This window comes from Drosophila albomicans, chromosome 2L (assembly GCF_009650485.2).
Source record: "Drosophila albomicans strain 15112-1751.03 chromosome 2L, ASM965048v2, whole genome shotgun sequence".
Classification (NCBI taxonomy): domain Eukaryota; kingdom Metazoa; phylum Arthropoda; class Insecta; order Diptera; family Drosophilidae; genus Drosophila; species Drosophila albomicans.
The window spans coordinates 753,803-776,590 of record NC_047628.2 but is presented as its reverse complement, the minus strand read 5'-3'; the positions used below and the strand labels follow the sequence as shown (position 1 = coordinate 776,590).

Sequence of the window (22,788 nt, the reverse complement as noted above, 5' to 3'; positions counted from 1 at the left end):
GACGATATAGCCATGTCCGTCTGTCCGTCTGTGTGTCTGTCCGTATGAAACACTGGATCTCAGAGACTATAAGAGATAGAGCTATAATTTTTTTTCGACAGCATTTGTTATGTTTGCACGCAGATCAAGTTTGTTTCAAATTTTTGCCACGCCCACTTCCGCCCCCACAAATCAAAAAAATCTAATAACAAGCGTAATTTTAAAGCTAGAGTTGTGAATTTTGGTATATATAATAATATCTATAGTTGTTATGATTCCTGAAAATTTGGTTGCGATCAGATAAAAATTGTGGATGTTATTAAAGAAATAGTTTTGTAAAGGCCAAAACGGCTACTTACTAGAAGTCTTAGTTGCTTTGGCTGACAATCTGGTATATTGTGCCGTCTATGGTATATTATAAATGCGGTACTATATCGATATACCAAATATACCATGTGGTATTTTTTGAGTATTTTTGTAGTATATTTGGTATATTTTGAGAAAAATACCGCAAAATATATTTCTTTTATTCAAAATGGGTAGCGGGTATCTCACAGTCGAATACACTCGACTGTAGCTTTCTTACTTTCATGTTTGTTTCAAGTTTGTGCTACGACCACTTCCGTCCCCGCAAATCAATAAAATTTAATACTGAAATATATTTTTAGTATTTTGTATTATTTTCGGTATATTTTGAAAATAATACCGCAATATTTTGCGTTTATTCAAAATGGGTAGCGGGTATTTCACAGTCGAACACACTCGACTGTAGCTTTCTTACTTGTTTTCAATATGAAATGTACCTCGGATATTAAAGCGCCAATGATTTGATTATATCTTTAATTTGATATAACCCTAGGTAATATACATATTTCTTAATCACCGAAAAAATATTTGTCTAAACCACAAAATATTACCTACATATTTATAAATGAGGTAGTTTTGAAAATGTGCACCAACTACTTGACTAATTTAAAAGCGACTGCCAACATACTTTCTAAAGTCAATGCAGTACAAATGAAGTGTATAATTAATAAATAGTAAACTGTCTTCAAATGTAGCATAAGTGTCACACAAAAATCTAAACCACCAAGCACCAACCAAGCCAATTCCATAGAGCCCAAAGATTTGCTCCAATATAATCACAGTTTATTTCAACCTACAACTTTCAATCAGTATACTGGCAAAACTAAAAGGGGTATTAAATTTAATTAGACGCAGGATTTTAGGTTAATGCTCTAACTTTTTGTTTATCCTCTAACTTTTTGTTTACAGCCGAGCAAACTCGACTGTGGCTTCTTAAATTTTTTTTTATCTTTATATTATATAATTTTATAAAAAATGCGAGAAATATGTTTCTAACCATTAAAGGGTTTTTCTTTCTCCCTAGAAGGTTACTTATTTTACTAGATATTTACGAAAGCATTGATTTTTTATATTAAACTCACATTAAACTCAAAATGTTGGAAAAATTGTATACTATATGGCACCCTAAAGAGAAATTCGAGTGGTTGGTCATTTGTGAATCAAATAGTTATTTTTGGAACTGTGTTCTGCTCATATTTTGCTTAAATACAATACTTGACTTATCTAATCGAATTCCAATAAATTCAAATTATCGTTTTCTTTACATATTATTTTAATATGACTTGGCATACTTACGTTGGGTCTAATGATGGAACATCTGTTTCTTCATTCGCCGCGACTTTAGCATTGTTATAGTTATTGGTAGAGCTCATTAGTCGCATGGTGAGCGGCTCCTCTGCGATCTCATGATGCATTCTACTTTGGGTGAGATGTGCATAATGTATTGACTGATCGGAATAGGATAAGCCCTCGTCATCATCAGTGTCGGTGGCTTGTCCAGAATCAGTGTCTTCAACGTCATCATCGTCATCTTCATCTTTATCATCATCGTCATAGAGATCAGATCCATCGTTATGACGGTCCGAATGCTATGTATCACGCGAGTAAAAGAATCGCTTTAGAATAAACTTTATTAGCACTCTCTTACTAGCCACTCACCTCGTTCAAAGAGCGGCTGCTGCCAACAATGATGGTACCACCGCCATTATTAAGTCCGCCTGCTCCATTGTCGTTACCACTACTTCCTCTAGCGCAACGTATACCAATTGAGCACTGCTGCATGCCGCCTGGCTTGGTCAAGGGGTCGCATTTGGCACTTAGGCTACCATCTGTGGATTTACATTCCACACCACGCATCTGAATACCTTGTCCACATGAAACGGAACACTAGGTAATGAAAGAGCAAAAAAAGAAGGAGACGATAGATATTGAGCTATATGCGCCTGAACACTGGTTGAAGAACCAGATTTTTCCTTTAAATCCAACAGTTTGTTCTACATAAATTAATGTTCCAACATAAAATACATAACTTAATTTTTTTTTCTAATTTAACTTTATAAATTCGCTGAAAAACAAAAACATACGAAAACAAGTAAGAAAGTTACAGTCGAGTGTGCTCGACTGTGAGATACCCGCTACCCATTTTTAATCAAGACAAAATATTGCGGTATTATTTTCCAAATGTACCTAAAATACAAAAAATACTTAAAAATACTAAAAATATACCAAATGGTATGTTTGATATATCGATATAGTACACCATTCAAAATATACCATAGACGGCACAATATACCAGATTGTCGGCTAAAGCAACTCAGACCCCTAGTAAGTAGGCGTTTTTGCCCATACAAAAGTATTTCTTTAATAACTTCCACAATTATTATCTGATCGCAACCAAATTCTCAGGAATCATAACCACTAAAGTTGTTATTGTATATACCGGAAACTTTAGCTTTAAAATTACGCTTGTTATTCGATTTTTTTGATTTGCAGGGGCGGAAGTGGGCGTGGCAAAAATTTGAAACAAACTTGATCTGTGTGCAAACATAACAAATGCTGTCGAAAAAAAATATAGCTCTATCTCTTATAGTCTCTGAGATCCAGTGTTTCACACGGACAGACGGACACACAGACGGACAGAGGGGCATGGCTAGATCGTCTCGGCTCTTGACGCTGATCAAGAATATATATACTTTATAGGGTCGGAGAGGTCTCCTTACATACATTTCCTGTCGGCACAAAGTTATAATACCCTTCTACCCTATGGGTAGCGGGTATAAAAATATTTTGTTCTCTGTATTGCTTCGTCAACGTCTAAGTCTTGGTCATTTCAACCTTCAATCACCATACCTCTCTGTCATATTTCTCCTACCTTGGATCCATCGCATTATTTTTACGCTATTATTAGTTATTGTTGGTAGTACTTACTCCAGTCCAGTCCTCCACCTCCCAATGCGGACACTCCTCTATAATGCACGTCTCTTGTGTTGGTGGCTTCAGAGTTCGACACATAATATCTGCAACCTGTTACCATAAAACGCAAAGTCATAGCCACGTCAAGGTAGAGAAAAACAAAAAAAAAAACAGAAAAAGTGTTAGCAAAAAACATGATAATAACACAAGTGTAACTCAGTTGCCGCTTTAAATGGAAAATGAAGAACGTTCAAATTTAGGTGGCAACCTGATGATAATAGCCACTTTCGTACACCTTTTGACTACCATAGCAGTCTCAAAACACTTACCCTCGTCTTGATGCCGTTGGTCGCCTCAGCGCAGACAACCATCCGTTCTCGGTAACCGTGTCCACAAAGACGACTGCAGGTACTCCAATCGTCAGTTATCCAACTGCGGAGGGCGAAAATAAGTGGTTAGACTACTTGTTAATATACTATAAAATGTAAATACCAGCATATCGACTAAGTTAATTCGAAAACAAGATTCTGCTTAGTTGCTCGTCCCTAATATTCTGCTGAAAAGGAATGCTCGACATGCCTTCGTACATGGCTCTTAATGCCAAGGGGTTATAGAGCGGACATATTCTTTATAAAAAGCATTTTTGGGTACTTTTGGAGTTAGGTTGTCTCTTTGCAATGGCGAACCAAAATCCAATTATTTAAGAGAGTATTTTCACGGGTGGATTGTCACGATTTCCTTTTCAATGTTTTAGCGTAAATTTAATGTCTTTTGAGAAAAATCTATGATTCTATTTAACGTCAATTTGCTATAAGGATCGACTTGATATAACTAAATAAAAAAAGAACGAGCTAATAAATAATCCTGGCTAGCAAAACCCTCTTGTCAACCTTTCTGAAGCTTTCACTTGTTAGCGTTTTAAAAATTATTTAAATACGAAAATGAAAACTTCGAGTAGAGTGAAAGAAAATTTAATGACTTCAAATTAATTGTCTGAGATAAAACAACGGAATAGTTATTTTTATTAACTTATTTTTTACCGCCAACTATAGAAAGCCAACCAAAAATGTTAAGCTGAGAAACTAGGGAAGGGGACTACAGTGTAATCGACTATAAGATAATAAAATAAATACAAAAAAAAATAATAAGACTAATGAGACATACCGAAATGTTAATTTGGAATATTGATATACCATCCATATTATCATTTTCTGACGACACATAGTTAACTATCTTTCTATCATATAAGCGACAGGTATAATGATAAATTAATAATACAATTGCCCACAAACTAAAAGATAACTTCTAATAGTGAATTAAGAGAGTAAATTTAAATAATTACTTTTTCGTAAGCGTCGGCGTCGGTTTAATACCACAAAAAATAAAGCGATTACCGCTCCAAGCATTGGGTGTAAGATATTTGAGAAATTTGCTCAAAATATTTGGTTTGGCTTAGTTCAACTTGCGTTGATATGGTACAATTGGAAAATGTCACAAGCCGATAAATAAGCGGAGGCAGAATTGGAACGTGGTGGGGAATAGTGACTAAGGGACGAAGAGACAGACACGAGTAAAACCCTAGAGCCAAGCGCAATTACATGCTCAGCCTCAACGTCTATGGAACGATAACAGAGACGGGGTAGGCAATCAAAACGTGAGCACGATAACCGTCGCCGTTTAAATTGATAGCTGGCCAGGTGGAGTAAGCGAACATTAAACACGAAGCATTAGGTCTTTGGAATAGAAGAGGGAGAGCTTGGGGATCTGTCACCCGAGGACTCTACTTACCGCGGCGGACAGCTGTGTGTATTACATGGTACCACTGATGGCTCGAGGCGATTAGCAACGCTGCAGAGCGTCTCATCGACATCAGCGCCAGTGAGACGGTTCCTGCATATAGGGCGAGACATTTTGTAACCTATAGCGTTCAAAAACGAGAAGAGAAAAAATAAAATTATTGCAAAGCTGGTAAAAAATAACACAAGTATAACAGTCGAGAGTATTCAACTAAAATATATCCTGTACAAAAAATCTGAGCTTTAATTTATATAATTATCATATTTCTATGAATATGTGCCAAGAAGAAATGTATTTAATATCATATACCCCCTCAAGTGTATCTACTTACGTCAGCACATCAAGAGCAATTTTAAAGCTATGATTTTGATGGTTTCAATTAAATACAAAATTTGGAAGTCATTTAAGAAACATAACTAGTCACACAAATCCAATTGTTTGTATTGACGGGTATTAATGGGTATCTTAGAGCAAAAACTCTCGACTGCATTTATTTTTCTTGTTTTCAATATATACTCAAATTCAAAATGACTTTCCAGCAGACAACCGACTATTTGCTGCATTTGAAAATCAATAAAAGTCAGAAAGGCTTTTAACCAGTTTGAGCTCAGGTTCGTGCTCTGCTTGGGGTTGAACCTGTGCTGTGCAACTTTAATGCCACTTAGTCGCTTAAGACTGTCAGGGAGTCCCTGACAGAGACATGACACGTGAGACGATATAATATAAGACTTTAGCATAACGCAGATATATTTTTGATCGTCTTATCGTATCTTATAAAGTTAAGTAGTATTAGTTAACAAAGTTAACAAAGGTTAAGGTAGTAGTAGACTTGGTACTATTAGCATGAATTATTTTCAATGTGTGCCTATTGCAAATATTTTTGACAATAGTTAGATTTTACAACTATTAAAATATTATATATTTTAGTATTTTCTGAGAATAATACTGCATTATTTTTCTTTTATTCAAAATGAGTAGCGGGAATCTCCCAATCGAGCACACTCGACTGTAGCTTTTTCGCTTGAAGAACTATGTATGTATATATTATTTTTTACAAGTGCATTAAATTAGAGTAGTTAGTCAGAATCAAGTTTGAATATTAGGCTGCATGGGCACTCAGCATGACGCCCATTGTAGGACACAGAGTGAGAACTTGTCATTTAGGCGACTTGTTACCCACCTCTGAAATGTAATTAAAGACATATTGAGGGCTCAGGAGGATATGAAATTACGGGAAATATTGTTTCCCTAGAAATGGTCACGTGGTAACACCTACCTTGAGGTAGCTAAACGATATTGCAATTAAAATTTACGCATAAATTGATTTTACCATTTGCAGCAGACAGTCGGGATAATAGCTAAGTAAACAAGCTGACGTAAATTGTATTGTCGGGAATTAACAAGCTCCAAGCCACAATGCCTTCAATTCCAATGCCCAATACACATTGAACCCGCAAATGGTTGAGCTGAATTGTGTCCTCCCAGTAGAAGTTGACATTTATTGAGCTACAAAACCGATAATTTTTGCTTGAATTTTTGACGGCCTAATGACTGAACGAGCTGGCACAGCATTCATTAAAAATGTATGTGAGTTGAAAGTTTAGTTCCTATTCACGATTGTTATCAATTGACGCTTCGGTTGAGTAATTACAGTTTTGACATACACTGCTGGTTAACTAAATGGCTTCATGATTTACAAAGTTGTTATATGATTTTCAATAACATAATAATTATTGCTTAGTAATATTTTTTCTAGAAGAGCTACAAAATATATATATTTCTTTAAATAAATTAAACATAAAGTAGATAAAGACAAATAGTGTGGTATAACAATTGAAATTAATCAAATTAATAGCTATTTTTTGTCATATAAAATTATTTCATCAACACCTAAAATTGTTATCTGATCGCAGTTATTATTGTGTGTATAAAAAGTCAGCTATACCTTCAAAATTGAGCTTGATATTCGATTTTTTTTTTAATTTCAAGGTCGGATATAAGCGTGGTAAAATTAAAAACTTTGTTTTCATGCAAAACTAGTGCTGCGAATTAAGTAATTATTATTATTATTATTATTATTATTATTATTATTATTATTATTATTATTATTATTATTATTATTATTATTATTATTATTATTATTATTATTATTATTATTATTATTATTATTATTATTATTATTATTATTATTATTATTATTATTATTATTATTATTATTATTATTATTATTATTATTATTATTATTATTTCTAACGTAAATTTAATAGTGCTGGCTGCTTTGGCCTTTGGCTAGGAAAGAGTATGATCTAATTATTTATAAAAGGTTTCTGAATAATAATTAAGAGCTATATATATAATATATACAAGTTATAATTGCAATTATATTTTTATTCTTATATGTGTTTCTTTAAAGAAATTAAATATGTAGAATGATTGGAACAGGAAAGAGAGTGGGGATTGATCTCCACGTAAGAAAATTAAAGATGTGTAGTCTAATAGTAAATGTTTGAGAGTTTTTGGTGAATTGTTCTGACAGAGTTAGCAAAGAGAGGTGTTATTACCCTTTATTAAATGTTCGTGCATTGTCAGAGTATATCCAAGTCTAAGTCTTAGGTATTTAAAATTACAACTTAAGCTTGATGTTTAAGGTTGGTTAATCGAGAAATATGTGTATACATATGTATGTATGTACATAGTATGTACTACATACTTATATATTCTATCACAGAGTTCATTAATCATTCATTCATTCATACTATACGAAAATTGTGAACATTTCAGCATACATTTCAACAACAATTTGGTACTAATGGAAAAAAAGTTTGGGTTGTAATGCCGCATGCGAAGGGAAAGCAACTGCCACTCGATTACCATGCAAACATTCAATCGAAACAAATTCCAATTCAATGAAAGTAAATGAGCACGACAATAGCTGCCACCCTCTCTACATATCGGAGTCACATTTGTATGTGTGTGTATGTTATGGTGAGGAAAGGAACACTGGAAACTTATAAATTTAACAGTATTTTGTGAATAAGGCAAAATAATACAAATGGCTTCCAGGCACGCCAATGCCTGAGGTAATGTTCATGACATATTCCACTTGTTTATTTACATCATACGACTAGCGACTTGGACTGACGATGAGAGATTGTAGCTACTATACATAAATGCATGCATACATACATAAGAAATGTGAACCCTAAGAACTGAAAAGACTGAAAGACTTACCGCCGCCGCAGGTGACAGAACATTGTGTCATCGGTGCCAATTCCCAGTAATATAGCGGTTGCGAACAGGAGTTGCCATCACCCCCACACACGCCACAACCATCAATTTTTTTAGTAGAACCTATTTTTAAATCACAGCCGACACGCTGAAAGAAAATAGTAAAATAAAAATAAAGTAAGTAGAAGAACAAATCAAATTGGTTCATAAATAAGGGTAACTTAACTATTAGCATTATGGGCTAACAGAAATCGAAGCCAAATTAATTTCAACCAAATATTAACTTTCGGCATTCTGGTTATCTTGAGGTATTTAACAGTTTTTAACAGTTTTATTAACAGTTTTATTACACCCAATTACCGGTCTCCCAGTGTAAAGAATTTTCAGTACTTTTGTGTATACTATATCATAGATACCAGTATAAATATAAATATACCAGCGTCATCCAAAGCAGCTAAGACCCGATTGCAGTAAGCGATTTAAGCCGTATAATAGTATTTCTTAAATAACTCTAGAATAAATACTAATAAATACAAATTATCTGACATCGAAACCAAATTTCAAAGAAGCGTAGATACTGGAGTTATTGATGTATACATATTAGGGCGGGTCAATTTTTTTTCGCAAAAATCGTCCACCATAATCGGAATCTACGAAGAATTCTAAGAAAATTTCACCATGAAACCATGTGTCTAAAATGAATTCCTAGTCCGTGCCGTGAAGCTTAAAGATTGCACTATGAGGTACATAAGGTATTTCGATGTATTTAAGGCATTTTAATGTATTTAAAAAAAAAAAAACGCATTTTCCAATTATGTTGGAGTCAATTCTGATTCATTTTTTTACAACAAATTTTATAATTTTTTTTTTAAATTTATTTAACTTATAATTTTTTTTTTAATTCAACAAAATGAGCCAAACTAGCCATGTACTGAGCCTCATATAAGAAAGTAGGAGCAATGCGTCTGTAACTTTTTAACGAAGTAAGGTATCGGTCTGAAAATTGAAATATATATTCAAAGGCATTTTAAGCAACTAAATAAAAGTAGGCGTAATATGATAAAAGGCGGAATTTAATTTTATTTTTTGTTATAAAGTTTATTTGCTTTTCAATAAAAATATGGTTTACATCATTTGTGCTCCTTTGGTTAATTGAATTTCAAAAGCAAAGAAATGTAGAAAGATTCACATAGGTCCGATTTTGTACGACTAACCCAATCGCAATCGAACGTCGGCGTATGCAGTCGTGTTTTATTTTTCATTGTGAATCGGGACAACAATAAAAATAAATATGTTATTTAAAACCAAACAAAAACAATATTATTATATATACCCTGCAGAACTGGAGGTGTCGATTGCCCATGGGTAAGTGCTTACCTCGCCGATCACTACATGGGTACTTACTAAAGTGACCCTATAGTAATCGAACGTCGAACTACCTAGTTAATAAATGTATGCGTTTTAAAGCATAAGTACAAAATAACGGCAAGCATCGATTTTGTTTTTGTTATTTTGTGGAAAGGGCATACACAAGATTAAAGACAAAATTTCGATTACGCTTTACATCGCTGTTTGTTTACGCGTCTTTGTTTTATTTTGTGCTACTCTTTTACTCAAACGCTGCTGTGTTTCCTAGCTGATGAAATTATTGCAAGCATTTGAGTTGAAAAGTGCAAAGCGGATCCACGATTCTTAGGTAAGTTACTCAAAATATTATATGTAAATGTATGTATTATATGTTTAATGTGTAAAATATTAAATAAACAGATAATAAAAGTACGACAAGCAGTTAGAATAATGTATAGTTTTACAGTGGAAAACTACAATGTGCCTAAAGAATTGAAATTGGAAATTATGACAGAAAATCTACGTTATGGAATTAATGACAGGGGAATGCGGCCCAAAAAAGAAGACAATTTCTTTGGTGTTATGATCGGTGAGTATTTTAAAAGATAATTATTTAAAAATCATTATCCACTTTAATCTATTAAGATTTTTTATCCTTTATTTCCAGATTCAATAACTGAGGACCAGTTGAGAAAGGCCTTGCAGCTCCAAAAAAAAAAAAAAACGATATTTTAAAACTCAATTTGTCTTAAAGTAATAAAAGTATCCGACTTATTGAAATAAAGAAAAATTAAAATTAAATAAAAACTGTAATTGTAATTGTAAATTTTTTTAATTTATAATGGCCGACCCCTCCATGGGGTCCGATGTAAGCACTTATTTTACCAACCCTTCAATGGGGTCCCATGTAAGCACTTATTTTACCGGCCGTTCCATGGGGTCCCATGTAAGCACTTATTTTACCGGCCGTTTCATGGGGTCTAATGTAAGTAGTTTCTTTAAAGACCCTAATATGTTGCACTATTTCACTAGTTCGTGGGTAATCGAGGCGGTGGCGATTGACCCTATTTGCGGACATTTCATACAAAAACGGAAATTAAAAAACGCATGGCTAGACGCCACTTTGTAAGTAGTGACTGGCTCCTGGTAGGTGCTTATTTCACCAGCAACGAACTAGCACTCAGTACTGCAGGGTAGCTACTCAAATTGTTATTTTATTTCAAGAAATTTTTCAGAAATAATATTGCATTTGGGTTTTTTTGCGGGTGGTTTCTGACGTGGGCGTGGTAAACATCTGATCTGCACTCAAAAACAACAAGGTGGAAGAAACTTATATTTTTTCTCTTTTTTTCTCTGAGATCCAGGTATTCATACGGGTGGACGCACCAGCAGACATAAGGACATCGTCTTGGTTGATAATGTTGTACAGATAATATATGTACTTTGTGGGGTTGGAGATGTCTCCTTCTGCCTGGTAATCTTGCTATTTGATGTACGAGGGTAGGCAGATAAAAAGTCGGCTTAACAAAGAAAAACATTTTTTTTTAATTCGTAAATATTTTATTCGATTAGTGTTTTCTATCAGCTGATTACTGTGAAAGTTTCAAGCGGTTTTATCAACACTGGTAATTTTGGCGGGACTTTTAGCGCATTTACTTTTGCATTGTCGTCAACATGAATAAAATCGAATATCGTGCTGTCATAAGATTTCTTTTTTTAAAAGAGAAATCCAACGACGATATTAAAAAGGAGTTAGACAAAGTTTATAAGGATTCAGCTCCATCGTTTTCAACAATAAAATATTGGACTGCTGAATTTAAACGCGGGCGGACAAGCATTTTTGACGATGATCGCCCGGGTCGTCCCAGAGAGGTGACAACACCAGAAATCGTGGATAAAGTCCATGGAATGATATTGGATGATCGCCGAATCAAGCTGCGAGATTGCAAATGCTCTAAACATTTCTCGGGAAACGCGTTGGAAACATTTTACACGAATTTTTACACATGAGTAAGCTTTCGTCAAGATGGGTGCCGCGATTGCTCACAATGGAAAATAAACGCAACCGCTTGCACATTGCGAAGGAGAGTTTGACATTGCTTAACGCAAACAAAAACGAGTTTTTTCGTTGTTTTGTGACTGTTGTCAAAACCTGGATTCATCACCATACACCAGAGAGTAAGGAACAGTCAAAGCAATGGATTTCAACTGGATTATCTGGAAAAAGGCAGAACAATTGGGAGAATACTATTCTAATCTCTTGGGACGATTTGATTAGGAGCTGAAGAAAAAAAGGCCGCACATGGCGAAGAAAAAAGTTTTGTTTCACCAGGACAATGCTCCCGCTCACAAGAGCGTTCTCGCTATGTCGAAATTGTGTGAATTGCACTACGAAATTCTACCCCATCCACCCTATTCTCCAGATTTAGCACCCTGTGACTATTATTTATTTCCAAACTTAAAAAAATGGCTTGGGGTAAGAAATTTCAGTCAAATTAACAGGTAATCTGTGAAACAAACGCCTATTTTGAGGACCTGGACAAATTCTATTTTATGGAAGATATTGGGAAACTGGAGGATCGGTGGTCCAAGTGCATACGTCGAAAAGGAGATTATGTTGAGAAATAAAAAAGCAAAATTAAAAAAAAAAAAACGTATTTTCTTTGTAAGGCCGACTGATTATCAGCCTACCCTCGTATGTATTGTAGATACATACTATATACAATACAAAAATTATTTATACATTCATATGTTTGAGGTATACACACACTCAATTTATGTTTATATGTATGCATTTATATCATACTAGTATGTATGAATGTGTAAACATATGCATGGATATATGTATGTATGTGTATACAAAAACCAAACTCCTGTGGGGCCGTCGCCCCAAATAAAACCGCATGACATATTGGCGTTTATTACAACAAATTGGGGTGACTATGTAGAGGCTTTACAAAGGCAGCCAGTTGAAACAGCAGTTCTGCGTAGTGGCAAAGGTTGGAGGCGGTGTAAGATAAGGAGCAAGACCAATACTCAATACAAGCACACCCTCGTAACAAATTGAACCGAATACAAGCCTAGAAAAGTATTGTCCAAAATACTTAAGAGCTGGAATGGGGAGAAAAACACTCCCAATGCCATTTAACAATTCTTCGATTTGCTCTTTGTTTTTGTCTTTGCTTTCTCTTAAGCCTTGACATTAATGTATGTATGTTGCCGTATTGTTATGATACTTCGATCTGAGGACCTGTGTGAAGTTTTCACTTTGGCATACCGCATACTTATAACTAATAAGTGACCATTTTTCTGTGGGTGATTTTAAACTTTTTGTTGTTTCGGTTCAGATTTAATTTTGCAAATGTTTCTTCAAGTGAAGAAAAAAATCTTGACATTATTATAGTTTGTCCTGCTTGATGTGAATGAGTCATTCACTGTAGAATCTGTTAACGCACAACCTAAACAGTAGAATATATTCTATCTTCTGGAATTTTTAATCTCGGAAGGAAAGTTCTTAAACTGCACTATTATGTTACTTGCTTTTATACATATAGATTTTTTAAAGAAAATGAACAAGAAAGTTGCAGTTAAGAGTGCTTGAATGATATATACTCACTACCCAATGGTTGAATGTTATTTTTTTTTAATTCAATATATCATAATTTTTAAATAATTATAAATTTAATTAAAGCGAAATCCTTTAAAGATTTACTTCACTTATTTATTGTGATTTTATAATATTTAATCTTGGATCAAATACAAAATAAAATTATACAGCCGGAGACTTTGGCAGTCAGAGCTTTAGAAATCCGTTAGTGTAAATTTTAATTATAAATAACCTTTTTTAATAAATAATTATACAGTACTGGGTGCTAACGGTCTTCGACTAGAAACTTAGATACCTTTGATTTAATTTCTAAGGGACTGTCCATATATTACGTTTTCTGCGATTTTTGACCCTCTCCCCCCACTAGTAATCAAAAGTAATCATTTGATGAACAACGCCGAAAGGTCGGTACTATTTCACTTGTTGGTGAAGTTTTAATCACACTCGCTTTTGACTTCTCTGTATTAATGACTATGAATGTGGTAGGAGGAACGTGTTTTCAATTTATTAATTTTTGATCGCATTTCAGTATTTCTCTTTTATCGAGACGAAAGTATACATTGCCATGCAGCTATTGCAAAGAAAGACGACGCTCCTTTTGCAGACGTAAGCAATGTTTCCGAAGCTTGTGCTAAGTTGGTTTTTGTACCCGCTACCCATAGAGCAATTTTTTCGCATTTGTAAAGTAAAAGTTTATAAGATATGGAGAAATGTAAGAGTATCGAAAAACAAAAAGATTTCAAAACGATAAAAACAATCCAAAACGTGGTTTTAAATATTCCAGAATTTAAAAAAATCTATAAACGTTGAAAATAATAAATACTTTTATTCTTTTAGCTTTTGCATAAATTCAAACTACCCTGAACAATACAAGATAACATCTTAAAGAATTTAACCCCTATTTAAAACTTAAATTATTGCATACTTTTTTATATTCGCTTAACATTAACAATTAATTAATTAATTAATTTAATTATTTTAAGACTCTGAATTTTTTAAAATTGAGTAATAAGTTATGGGGAACATTATTTTCATGTTTGTGTTCATACAAAGAGATTTTCTAATAGATTTGCTAGGTATATTAATCGAATGTTAGCTTATGATTTTGAAACAACGTCAGTCCTTTTAGAACATTAGCTTTAATTCCAAAACATTCAATCCATAAATAAAATTTCGGGAAAGCATTTTCTTTAGATACTACACAAACATACACATTTTTTTTCCAAAAATACGCATTGACACAAAAAAAATATAGGCAAACATTACCTGACATTTGCCTTGTATGCACATATCCAAGCTTCCGGAGCGACATCGTGTTCCATCCTGAACACGTGCCGATAATTGCACAATGACACTCTGCTCGTCGTAATGCAGTGATTCCTCTCCATTGGCGCTAGCTGACTCTGGTGAGATGTCTTCTGTGAGATGAGCGGGATGACCTCTGTGAAAAAAAGATTACATTCAAGAGTTTCAAACATTATTTGAAATATGATTCGGTATATGAATGTGAACTTTAACATTTCCATTTGCGTTTTGGACGAAAGACGAACACGAAGCGAAAATTGTCTATATATTCTTTGGAAGACACCCACAAAAAGCAACTTCTAAAATCTTTTTTTTTACTCTTTTTTTATTGACTGGATCTTCTCTTTGTCTGTGGCTAACAAACAAAAAGTGAAAATCTTTTTTTTAACATTAATTAAGAATTTTCATATACTGCTCTTGATTGCTGTCGTTGACACGAAGTCGAAAATGGTTGTGCATCCTAGTGAGTTCTCGTGCGAGATAGTTGGAAAGGTACATATAATATTTTTCCTTTCGTTCCGCTAATACATCTTTGATAGATTCAGGTCTCTCTGTATGTATTCATTTTGAATATACGACGAAGCCCCGGGGAAAGATTTTCAAGATTTTTGACTGGCATTATTGCAAATCCCCACAATTAATAGAAGGACCTTGTAGTCGAGATTGAGAGAGCGTAGATTAGCCAATGGAGTTTAAGAGTGCTGAATAAAATGTTTTAATTTTCCTTTGGATTAAATTTAATTCATATTAATTAATTCTAAATATGTCAATCATTAGAACAACAAAGGATTATCTGTAGACTAATCACTCGGAATCCTGTGGCATGGCTTTTTACTAAGTAAGTATGTAAGTTCAATGATTTTCTTACCGGTTACTAAGTGATTTTAATTGCTTTGTATCTTGGTGCATAGTAAATTTGTTAAATTTAAATTATAATAAATGCTTATGACTCTACTTAGGGGTTCACCCATGTAAATAATTATGTACTATATGATACTCCTTTAAAGCAAAGAGAGTACGTGAATGTCTAGGTATTCTGTGATAAACATGCTTGGATTCATATAGCGCTGTTCAAAGGAATTCATCGATCCCTACGTCTATATATCTCACTGGCTCGTCTCAGTATCATACACAATTCAGTCAGTGCATATTTCTGAATATTGCTCTTCGTAGTTTTAATTGGAGCCCTAATATAAAATAAGAGGTATTAGTTTATTTTATTGGTTGTCCATCGTCTAATTAATTATTTGTCGGATTCAATTAATGCATGCTGTTTTAAAAATTAATTCTGTGCGCCCGCGTGTCAGCAAGCTCGTTCTTGGTACCACTGGATGACTTGGTGGTTCTGCCGTTAGTACATCAATAATTAGCAATGAGCTGAAAGAGCTTAGTAAAAACTGATTTGTCTGGCGTTGTCATCGTTGCTGGCGAATTCATCATCACTTCTAATAGAGGTTCCCAGGAAGGGATATAGATTTTAAGCTAGTGGTGTGTAAATACTGCTCTTTTAGGTGAACATGTTCACTTGTTCTTTTTTTTCAAAAGAGCCAACTCACTCATATTGCTCACTTGCTCAGTTGCTCATTGCTCAGATGTTCAGTTGCTCACTGGTTGTTCAGTGCATTACCAAGCCAATAAGCACTGAATCTCAACGACTTTTCAAAAATAGATTATATTACATATTTAATTTTCAAACTAACCGATATCTCTGCATTTTAATTTGTCGCATTACTTTTGCTTCCTTCATTGGGCATTTAAAAATAGTTAAATGAAATCCTTCTGTACTTATTCTATACTTACTGAATGGGAACAAAATGCGCGAAGAAGAGTAACTAAGCACAAATGAGCAAGGGAGCAAGTGAACAAGTGAACAAAAATGAGCAAGTGATCAAAAATGAGCAAGTGAACACAAATGAGCAAGTGAACAAAAAATAACAAAAAGGAACATGTTCGCTCGCTCAGTTGAGTGAACAACTCTTTTTTGTTCACTCACTCATGAGCAACCCAACACTATTTTAAGCGGGAGTCGGATAAAAATGAAGAATCCAAGGCAATTCCAATTGGGAGTTTTGAATATGTCATGCTTCTTGCTATTGATTATTTTGAGTAAACATAATCAAATAGCAAGCGCAATTTTAGAGCTAGAGCCAATTTTTTGAACACACAATAATAACTACAGTATTAATAATTTCTGAAATTTCTGCGATCGGATAAAAATGATCGATGGTATTTAAAAATGAAAATGACTACTTTAATCGTGTATTAGTTGATTTGGCTGACAATTTGATATACTCTGTACTCTATGGTAGATTTTTAATGTATTATTATTATAACTTTTTGCCGGCAGGAAATGTATGTAACAGGTAAAAGGAGGCACCTCCGACCCTATAAAGTATATATATTCTTGATTAGCATCAATAGTCGAGACGATCTAGCCATGTCCGTCTGTCTGTTTGTCCGTCTGTCCGTATGAGCACCTAGATCTCAGAGACTATAAAAGATAGAGCTGTAATTTTTTTCGACAGCATTTGTTGTTTGCACGCAGATCAAGTTTGTTTCAAATTTTTGCCACGCCCAATTCCGACCCCGCAAATCAAAAAAAATCGAATAACAAGCGTAATTTTAAAGCTACAGTTGCGGGTGTATACAATAATAAAAGAATTTTGATTGCGATCCGATAAAAAAATGTGGAAGTTATTAAAGAAATACTTTTGTATGGGCAAAAACGCTTAGTTACTAGGGGTCTGAGTTACTTTGGCCGACAATCTGATATATTGTGCCGTCTATGATATATTTTGAATGTGGTACTATATCGATATAACAAATATATCGTTTGGTAAATATTTAGTATTTTTGTAGTATTTTCGGTATATTTTGAAAATAATTCCGGAATATTTTACTTTTATTAAAAATTGGTAGCGGGTATCTCACAGTCGAGTGTGCTAGACTTTCTTACTTGTTAGAAAATGGTTTTATTAAAAATGGTTAGTTAAGCACACTCGACTATAGTTTTCTTTTTTGTTCAGTTTAGATTTGAGCAAGTGAGTCAATCCAACAAACAGCTTCGTTGGATTTTGATTTTTTTAATACGTCTATTTAAATAATTACATGTTCGACTATTAAATCTAAAAAAAAAACTTGAACTGCCTACAACGATAACAAGTACCGCTAAATAATTGTTAACTCGGTTATAGTATCTGAGATACTCTTACGGACAGAGCAGAAGGAGATGGCTATATCGTTTTGGCTGTTGGTGCTGATCAAGAACATTTTACGATATGGAATAGATATGCTTCCGTTTGTCTGTTGAATAAAATTCCTGTAGGTACAAAGATATAAAACCCTTCTTCACTATGGGTAGCTTTTCATTGTTGAATTGAACTAAAAAAATCGTTGGATAAGGAAGCTCACCTGCACGTAAGGGCGCAGGGCTCAACATAATCATAGTGTGGGGTCCACTTGTAGAGGGTTCCGTCATAGGGTACATCATTGTAAGCGGCACACTGATTTGCCCGGAAGTCCTGCTGCTCCGGACATGGTTGCATATTACAGATGCGATATCGAGCACTCTCGCCGCGACAGTTACCTGTGGTGCTGCACCGACGTATTTGCTGCATAATACCACCATCACAGGTGCGAGAGCATGTCGACCAATCTGACCAGGATGACCATTGGCCATATCCTCCACTGGACGCTAACCCTGAACTCAATACAGGCGCGTTGTTGCCGTTAGCTCGTTTTTGTTGCTAAAATTGAGAGCATATTGCGCTTGAGTTTTTTTATAAAAACTTACACCAAATTTAATCTTTTACTTCTAGTTCATTTTCTAAATCGGATGCCGTGTTCCATGTGTCGTCAAAAGCTTGACTTGCATTCAGATTCTTTCCAGACGTGTTACGTGCAATCAGCACACAAATACTTATCTGCAAATAGAAATACAATCAGAAGTGTAAGCAAGAAATTTACCAATGATGCATTGAATATTACATAACTAAATCTTTATTGGAATAATATTGTACTCCAGAAGCATTATTAAAACCTTTAATAATAACTTGTCATACCTATTTTAAGCTGACCAATGCAAAAAGAAAAATTAATGACTTATTATTATAAAATTGAATCAACCTTTTGGAGAGAATTCAATTTAAATATTTTATAGTTGGTACTACAATTTTTACGGCACGCTAATTTTTATACCCGCTACCCATAGGGTAGAAGGGTATTTATACCCGCTACCCATAGGGTAGAAGGGTATTATAACTTTGTGCCGGCAGGAAATGTATGTAACAGGTAGAAGGAGGCATCTTCGACCCTATAAAGTATATATATTCTTGATCAGCGTCAACAGCCGAGACGATATAGCCATGTCCGTCTGTCCGTCTGTGTGTCTGTCCGTCTGTGTGTCTGTCCGTCCGTCCGTATGAACACCTAGATCTCAGAGACTATAAGAGATAGAGCTATAATTTTTTTTCGACAGCATTTGTTATGTTTGCACGCAGATCAAGTTTGTTTCAAATTTTTGCCACGCCCACTTCCGCCCCCGCAAATCAAAAAAATCGAATAACACGCGTAAATTTAAAGCTAGATTTGCGAATTTTGGTATATACTATAATTAGTATAGTAGTTATGATTCCTGAGAATTTGGTTGCGATCAGATAAAAGTTATGGAAGTTATTAAAGAAATTCTTTTGTATGGGCAAAAACGCCTACTTACTAGGGCTCTTAGTTGCTTTGGCCGACAATCTGGTACATTGTGCCATCTATGGTATATTTTGAATGGTGTGGTGTATCGATATACCAAACATACCATTTGGTATATTTGTAGTATTTTTTTTAGTATTTTCGGTATATTTTGAAAATAATACCGCAATATTTTCCCCTTTTTAAAAATGGGTAGCGGGTATCTCACAGTCGAGCACACTCGACTGTAACTTTCTTACTTGTTTATAGTAACTTTGTGCCGACAGGAAATGTATGTAACAGGTAGAAGGAGGCATCTCCGACCCTATAAAGTATATATATTCTTGATCAGCGTCATCAGCCGACACGATCTAGCCATGTCCGTCTGTGTGTCTGTCCGTATGAACACCTAGATCTCAGAGACTATAAGAGATAGAGCTATAATTTTTTTTCGACAGCATTTGTTATGTTTGCACGCAGATCAAGTTTATTTCAAATTTTTGCAACGCCCACTTCCGCCCCCGCAAATAAAAAAAATCGAATAACAAGCGTAATTTTAAAGCTAGAGTTGCGAATTTTGGTATATATAATAATAACTATAGTAGTTATGATTCCTGATCAAATAAAAATTGTCGAAGTTATTAAAGAAATACTTTTGTATGGGCAAAAACGCCTACTTACTAGGGGTCTAGTTGCTTTGGCTGACAATCTGGTATATTGAGCCGTCTATGGTATATTTTGAATGCGGTACTATATCGATATACCACACATACCACTTGGTATATTTTTAAGTATTTTGTAGTATATTTGGTATATTTTGATAATAATACCGCAAAATATATTGCTTTTATTCAAAATGGGTAGCGGGTATCTCACAGTCGAGTACACTCGACTGTAGCTTTCTTGTATTTCATTTATTTATTGTTTATAGAAACATCTACGGAAACAACGCATACACTTTTTATCTAATCACAACTAAATTTTCAGGCATCATAATTATAGTTATTATTACAAGCACGGTTGCCATTCCGAAAAAAAATTTGTTGTACCAAAATTTTGAAAAAATTTACCAAATTTAGCAAAAATGTACCACAAATTTTTTCACGAAAGATTTTTTGTATTTCACATATTGTGATTCACAATATAGTATTATAAAACTGTTTACGTAGTGATAGACCTTAGATTGGCGCATACATATTTTCTCAATTGACACAATATGTCGCAAATCAATCAATGGTTCAATTTCTAACTGATACAAAATTTGTGTCTGGTGGAACAGAGCCATTTGTTAAAATAATATGTGTGAACATAAAATTTTGTGAAAAATTTAAATTCTAGACCAGGCATATTGAAAATGTACCAAAATGAAAAAAAGTGATCCAATGTATCAACGCATAAAAAATGTACCAGTTTTGGTACATTTGTACCAAAAGTGGCAACCGTGATTACAAGTACCAGAAATCTAGCTTTAAATTTACGCTGGTTTTTTTTAGCTGATCGATTTTTGGGGCGGAAATGGATAGCTCTATCTATCAGATAGACAGACCGACGGATAGTCATGGGTAAATCGCACCGGTTATTGACGCTGATCAAGAATATATATATATATATATATATATACATATGTATGTCGTAAAATGTTTGTCCATTGTGCATGCATGTACATTTTTGAGTGGCGACACGATGTCGCTAACGGTTCTTTTAACGCACAGCGGCTTAGGGAAAGAGACATACTCTGCTGCTGAGTAAGGTCTGTTCGTAGGGGCGTTGAAAAGAGATGGCATTATGATTTAAAATTATGAGTTAAAATTTCACAAATAAATGAAAAAATTAAAAACTAAAACTTAAGGCAGCAAAATCCTGGCGTTTCTCCGGAAAACTTGAATGCACCACAATACTTGCAAAAAGGTTAATTTGCCCAATGCAAACGCTAGGATACAAGCTGTAATCATTGCTTGATTCAAATCAGCACTTGATAAATTTGTTGCTCTCTAAGACGATTTTGAGCAGCCCTGTTTTAATAATATATCTACGTAAGACGATTTTGGTAGGTATCCTATGTCGTATTCCTGGCTCTAAGCTACCTCCTCACCAGTTTTCAGCCATATCGATAAAGCCGTTCTTGAGTTATAGAGTATCTAACACGACTTTTTTTTTATATAAATATATACATGTATCTGTATTTATTAACGAAACTGCTTTTGGTATTAGTGGGTGAAAGGTTGAAAGGAAAAACCTTATAGAAGACTTTTTACAAACATAGTTATGTGAATCTGGTAATTATTTAGTTATGAGTTCAAGCAGTTTCAATAACTCATTTCTACCCCAGCCACAAGCCTAAGCATGGCAATTCAAGCATTCTTATGCATACATATGTATGTATGTATGTATGTATGTACATAAATACATACGAGTTGAGGGGAGTTTTATGTGCTTGTGTGCTTGTGTGTATTTGTATGCTTTGAGTATTCCAGACTCCATTATTGTTGACGTCCTCATCGTTGTCTTGCCACGAAGTCGCAGTAGGTATTAAGTGAGTCTGCGCTTATATATGTTCATACATATGTACATACATATATGTTTTCCTGACTTCATCATTGTGGATGTCGTAATGTCAAGAAGTCACAGTAGGTAGTTCGTTAATGTGAACAGCCGAGCGAAAACATAAATGGTCCATAAACTCGGCTGGGAAGGTAAATAGTACTTTAATAGTTGAAATTTTTTAAAATTTATTTCCTGTATTTAAAACAAATAAGTATGTTCAACTAATTTATTTTTCACATATGTAATTTCAAAGTGGCACCATACTTTCTTTTGAAATTAGAATATTTACGTTATTCTTAATTTGAGCCATTAATATCTCGTTTGACTATACTGTTACCGAAAAACACACACATTCAAAGTTTATTTAGTATAGGCGGCAAGCGCTTGTTAGGTTGAGACAATTTGTGCAAAAATGCCCCTCTGGAGTTGCAACGATGCTGTGTTTCGTGTCGGGGGAACCGAAAGGTAAGCGAAGTTCGTTCACGGTTTATTGGTATTTTAACTGTATCACCATATGTACATACTTCTTGTAGGTCAGGACTCCTGCCTATGCGATTTTATGAGTATGTATGTATGTACATATGTACAATATATCTGAATGTGTAGAATGTCGGCTGAAGTGCGAGTCTGAGTGCAGTCGGATAATGTGTCAGTTGCGTTACGTCAGTTATTTATTCAAAGCGACAGGAGGCATAAAACATCAATGAGCAAAATTTTCCGTATGCGCAATGGTCGACCAACTTGCTGCCAATGGGAAAGAGGGAATATGATGGTTTTGAGGGACAACGGCACACGGAAACAAAGGTAAAACAATAACAATTGAAAGCTGCGCTAAACTTTGACAAGAAGTCGCTATGGCAACAACATGCATAAGTACGAACATTAGACAAGCAACGATTCAGAGCCGGTTCTAACTTGACAAGGGATGGATGGATGTTGCTTGTTTAACTTGAATAGAAGTTGGGGCTTGGGTTTAGGTTTCAGCTTGAGTTTTGGGGTGGTCGGGACATGAATTGATGATT

The 22,788-nt window shown here is 34.5% G+C and overlaps 1 protein-coding gene and 1 long non-coding RNA gene across 7 annotated transcripts in view; one reads left to right on the top strand and one right to left on the bottom strand.

The window, feature by feature from the left end:
• LOC117565513 (protein madd-4) overlaps positions 1 to 22,788 on the bottom strand; it is a 101,267-nt gene that overhangs the window by 54,135 nt on the left and 24,344 nt on the right. For 4 of the 5 annotated variants that reach the window (XR_007954431.1, XM_034244645.2, XM_034244644.2 and 1 more), the window contains exons 3-11: positions 18,355 to 18,465; positions 17,954 to 18,288; positions 14,504 to 14,678; positions 8,287 to 8,431; positions 5,047 to 5,176; positions 3,588 to 3,690; positions 3,274 to 3,369; positions 2,005 to 2,232; positions 1,642 to 1,934 (exon numbers count right to left, since the gene is read on the bottom strand). Coding sequence is in view for 4 of the 5 variants with exons in the window: in XM_034244645.2 (XP_034100536.2) it covers positions 1,642 to 1,934; positions 2,005 to 2,232; positions 3,274 to 3,369; positions 3,588 to 3,690; positions 5,047 to 5,176; positions 8,287 to 8,431; positions 14,504 to 14,678; positions 17,954 to 18,288; positions 18,355 to 18,465 (1,616 nt within the window). In the remaining variant the exon portion in view is untranslated. Of the gene's footprint in view, positions 1 to 1,641; positions 1,935 to 2,004; positions 2,233 to 3,273; positions 3,370 to 3,587; positions 3,691 to 5,046; positions 5,177 to 8,286; positions 8,432 to 14,503; positions 14,679 to 15,410; positions 15,609 to 17,953; positions 18,289 to 18,354; positions 18,466 to 22,788 lie in introns of those variants that run through there. The other variant, XM_052002002.1, reaches the window with a different exon arrangement.
• Positions 9,351 to 10,393, top strand: LOC127565036 (uncharacterized). 2 transcript variants are annotated; one of them, XR_007954433.1, is made up of 4 exons: positions 9,351 to 9,648; positions 9,920 to 9,979; positions 10,097 to 10,219; positions 10,298 to 10,393. It is a non-coding gene; the product is annotated as an uncharacterized LOC127565036 (long non-coding RNA). The 2 variants fall into 2 exon arrangements; XR_007954432.1 differs by having other exon boundaries at positions 10,051 to 10,219.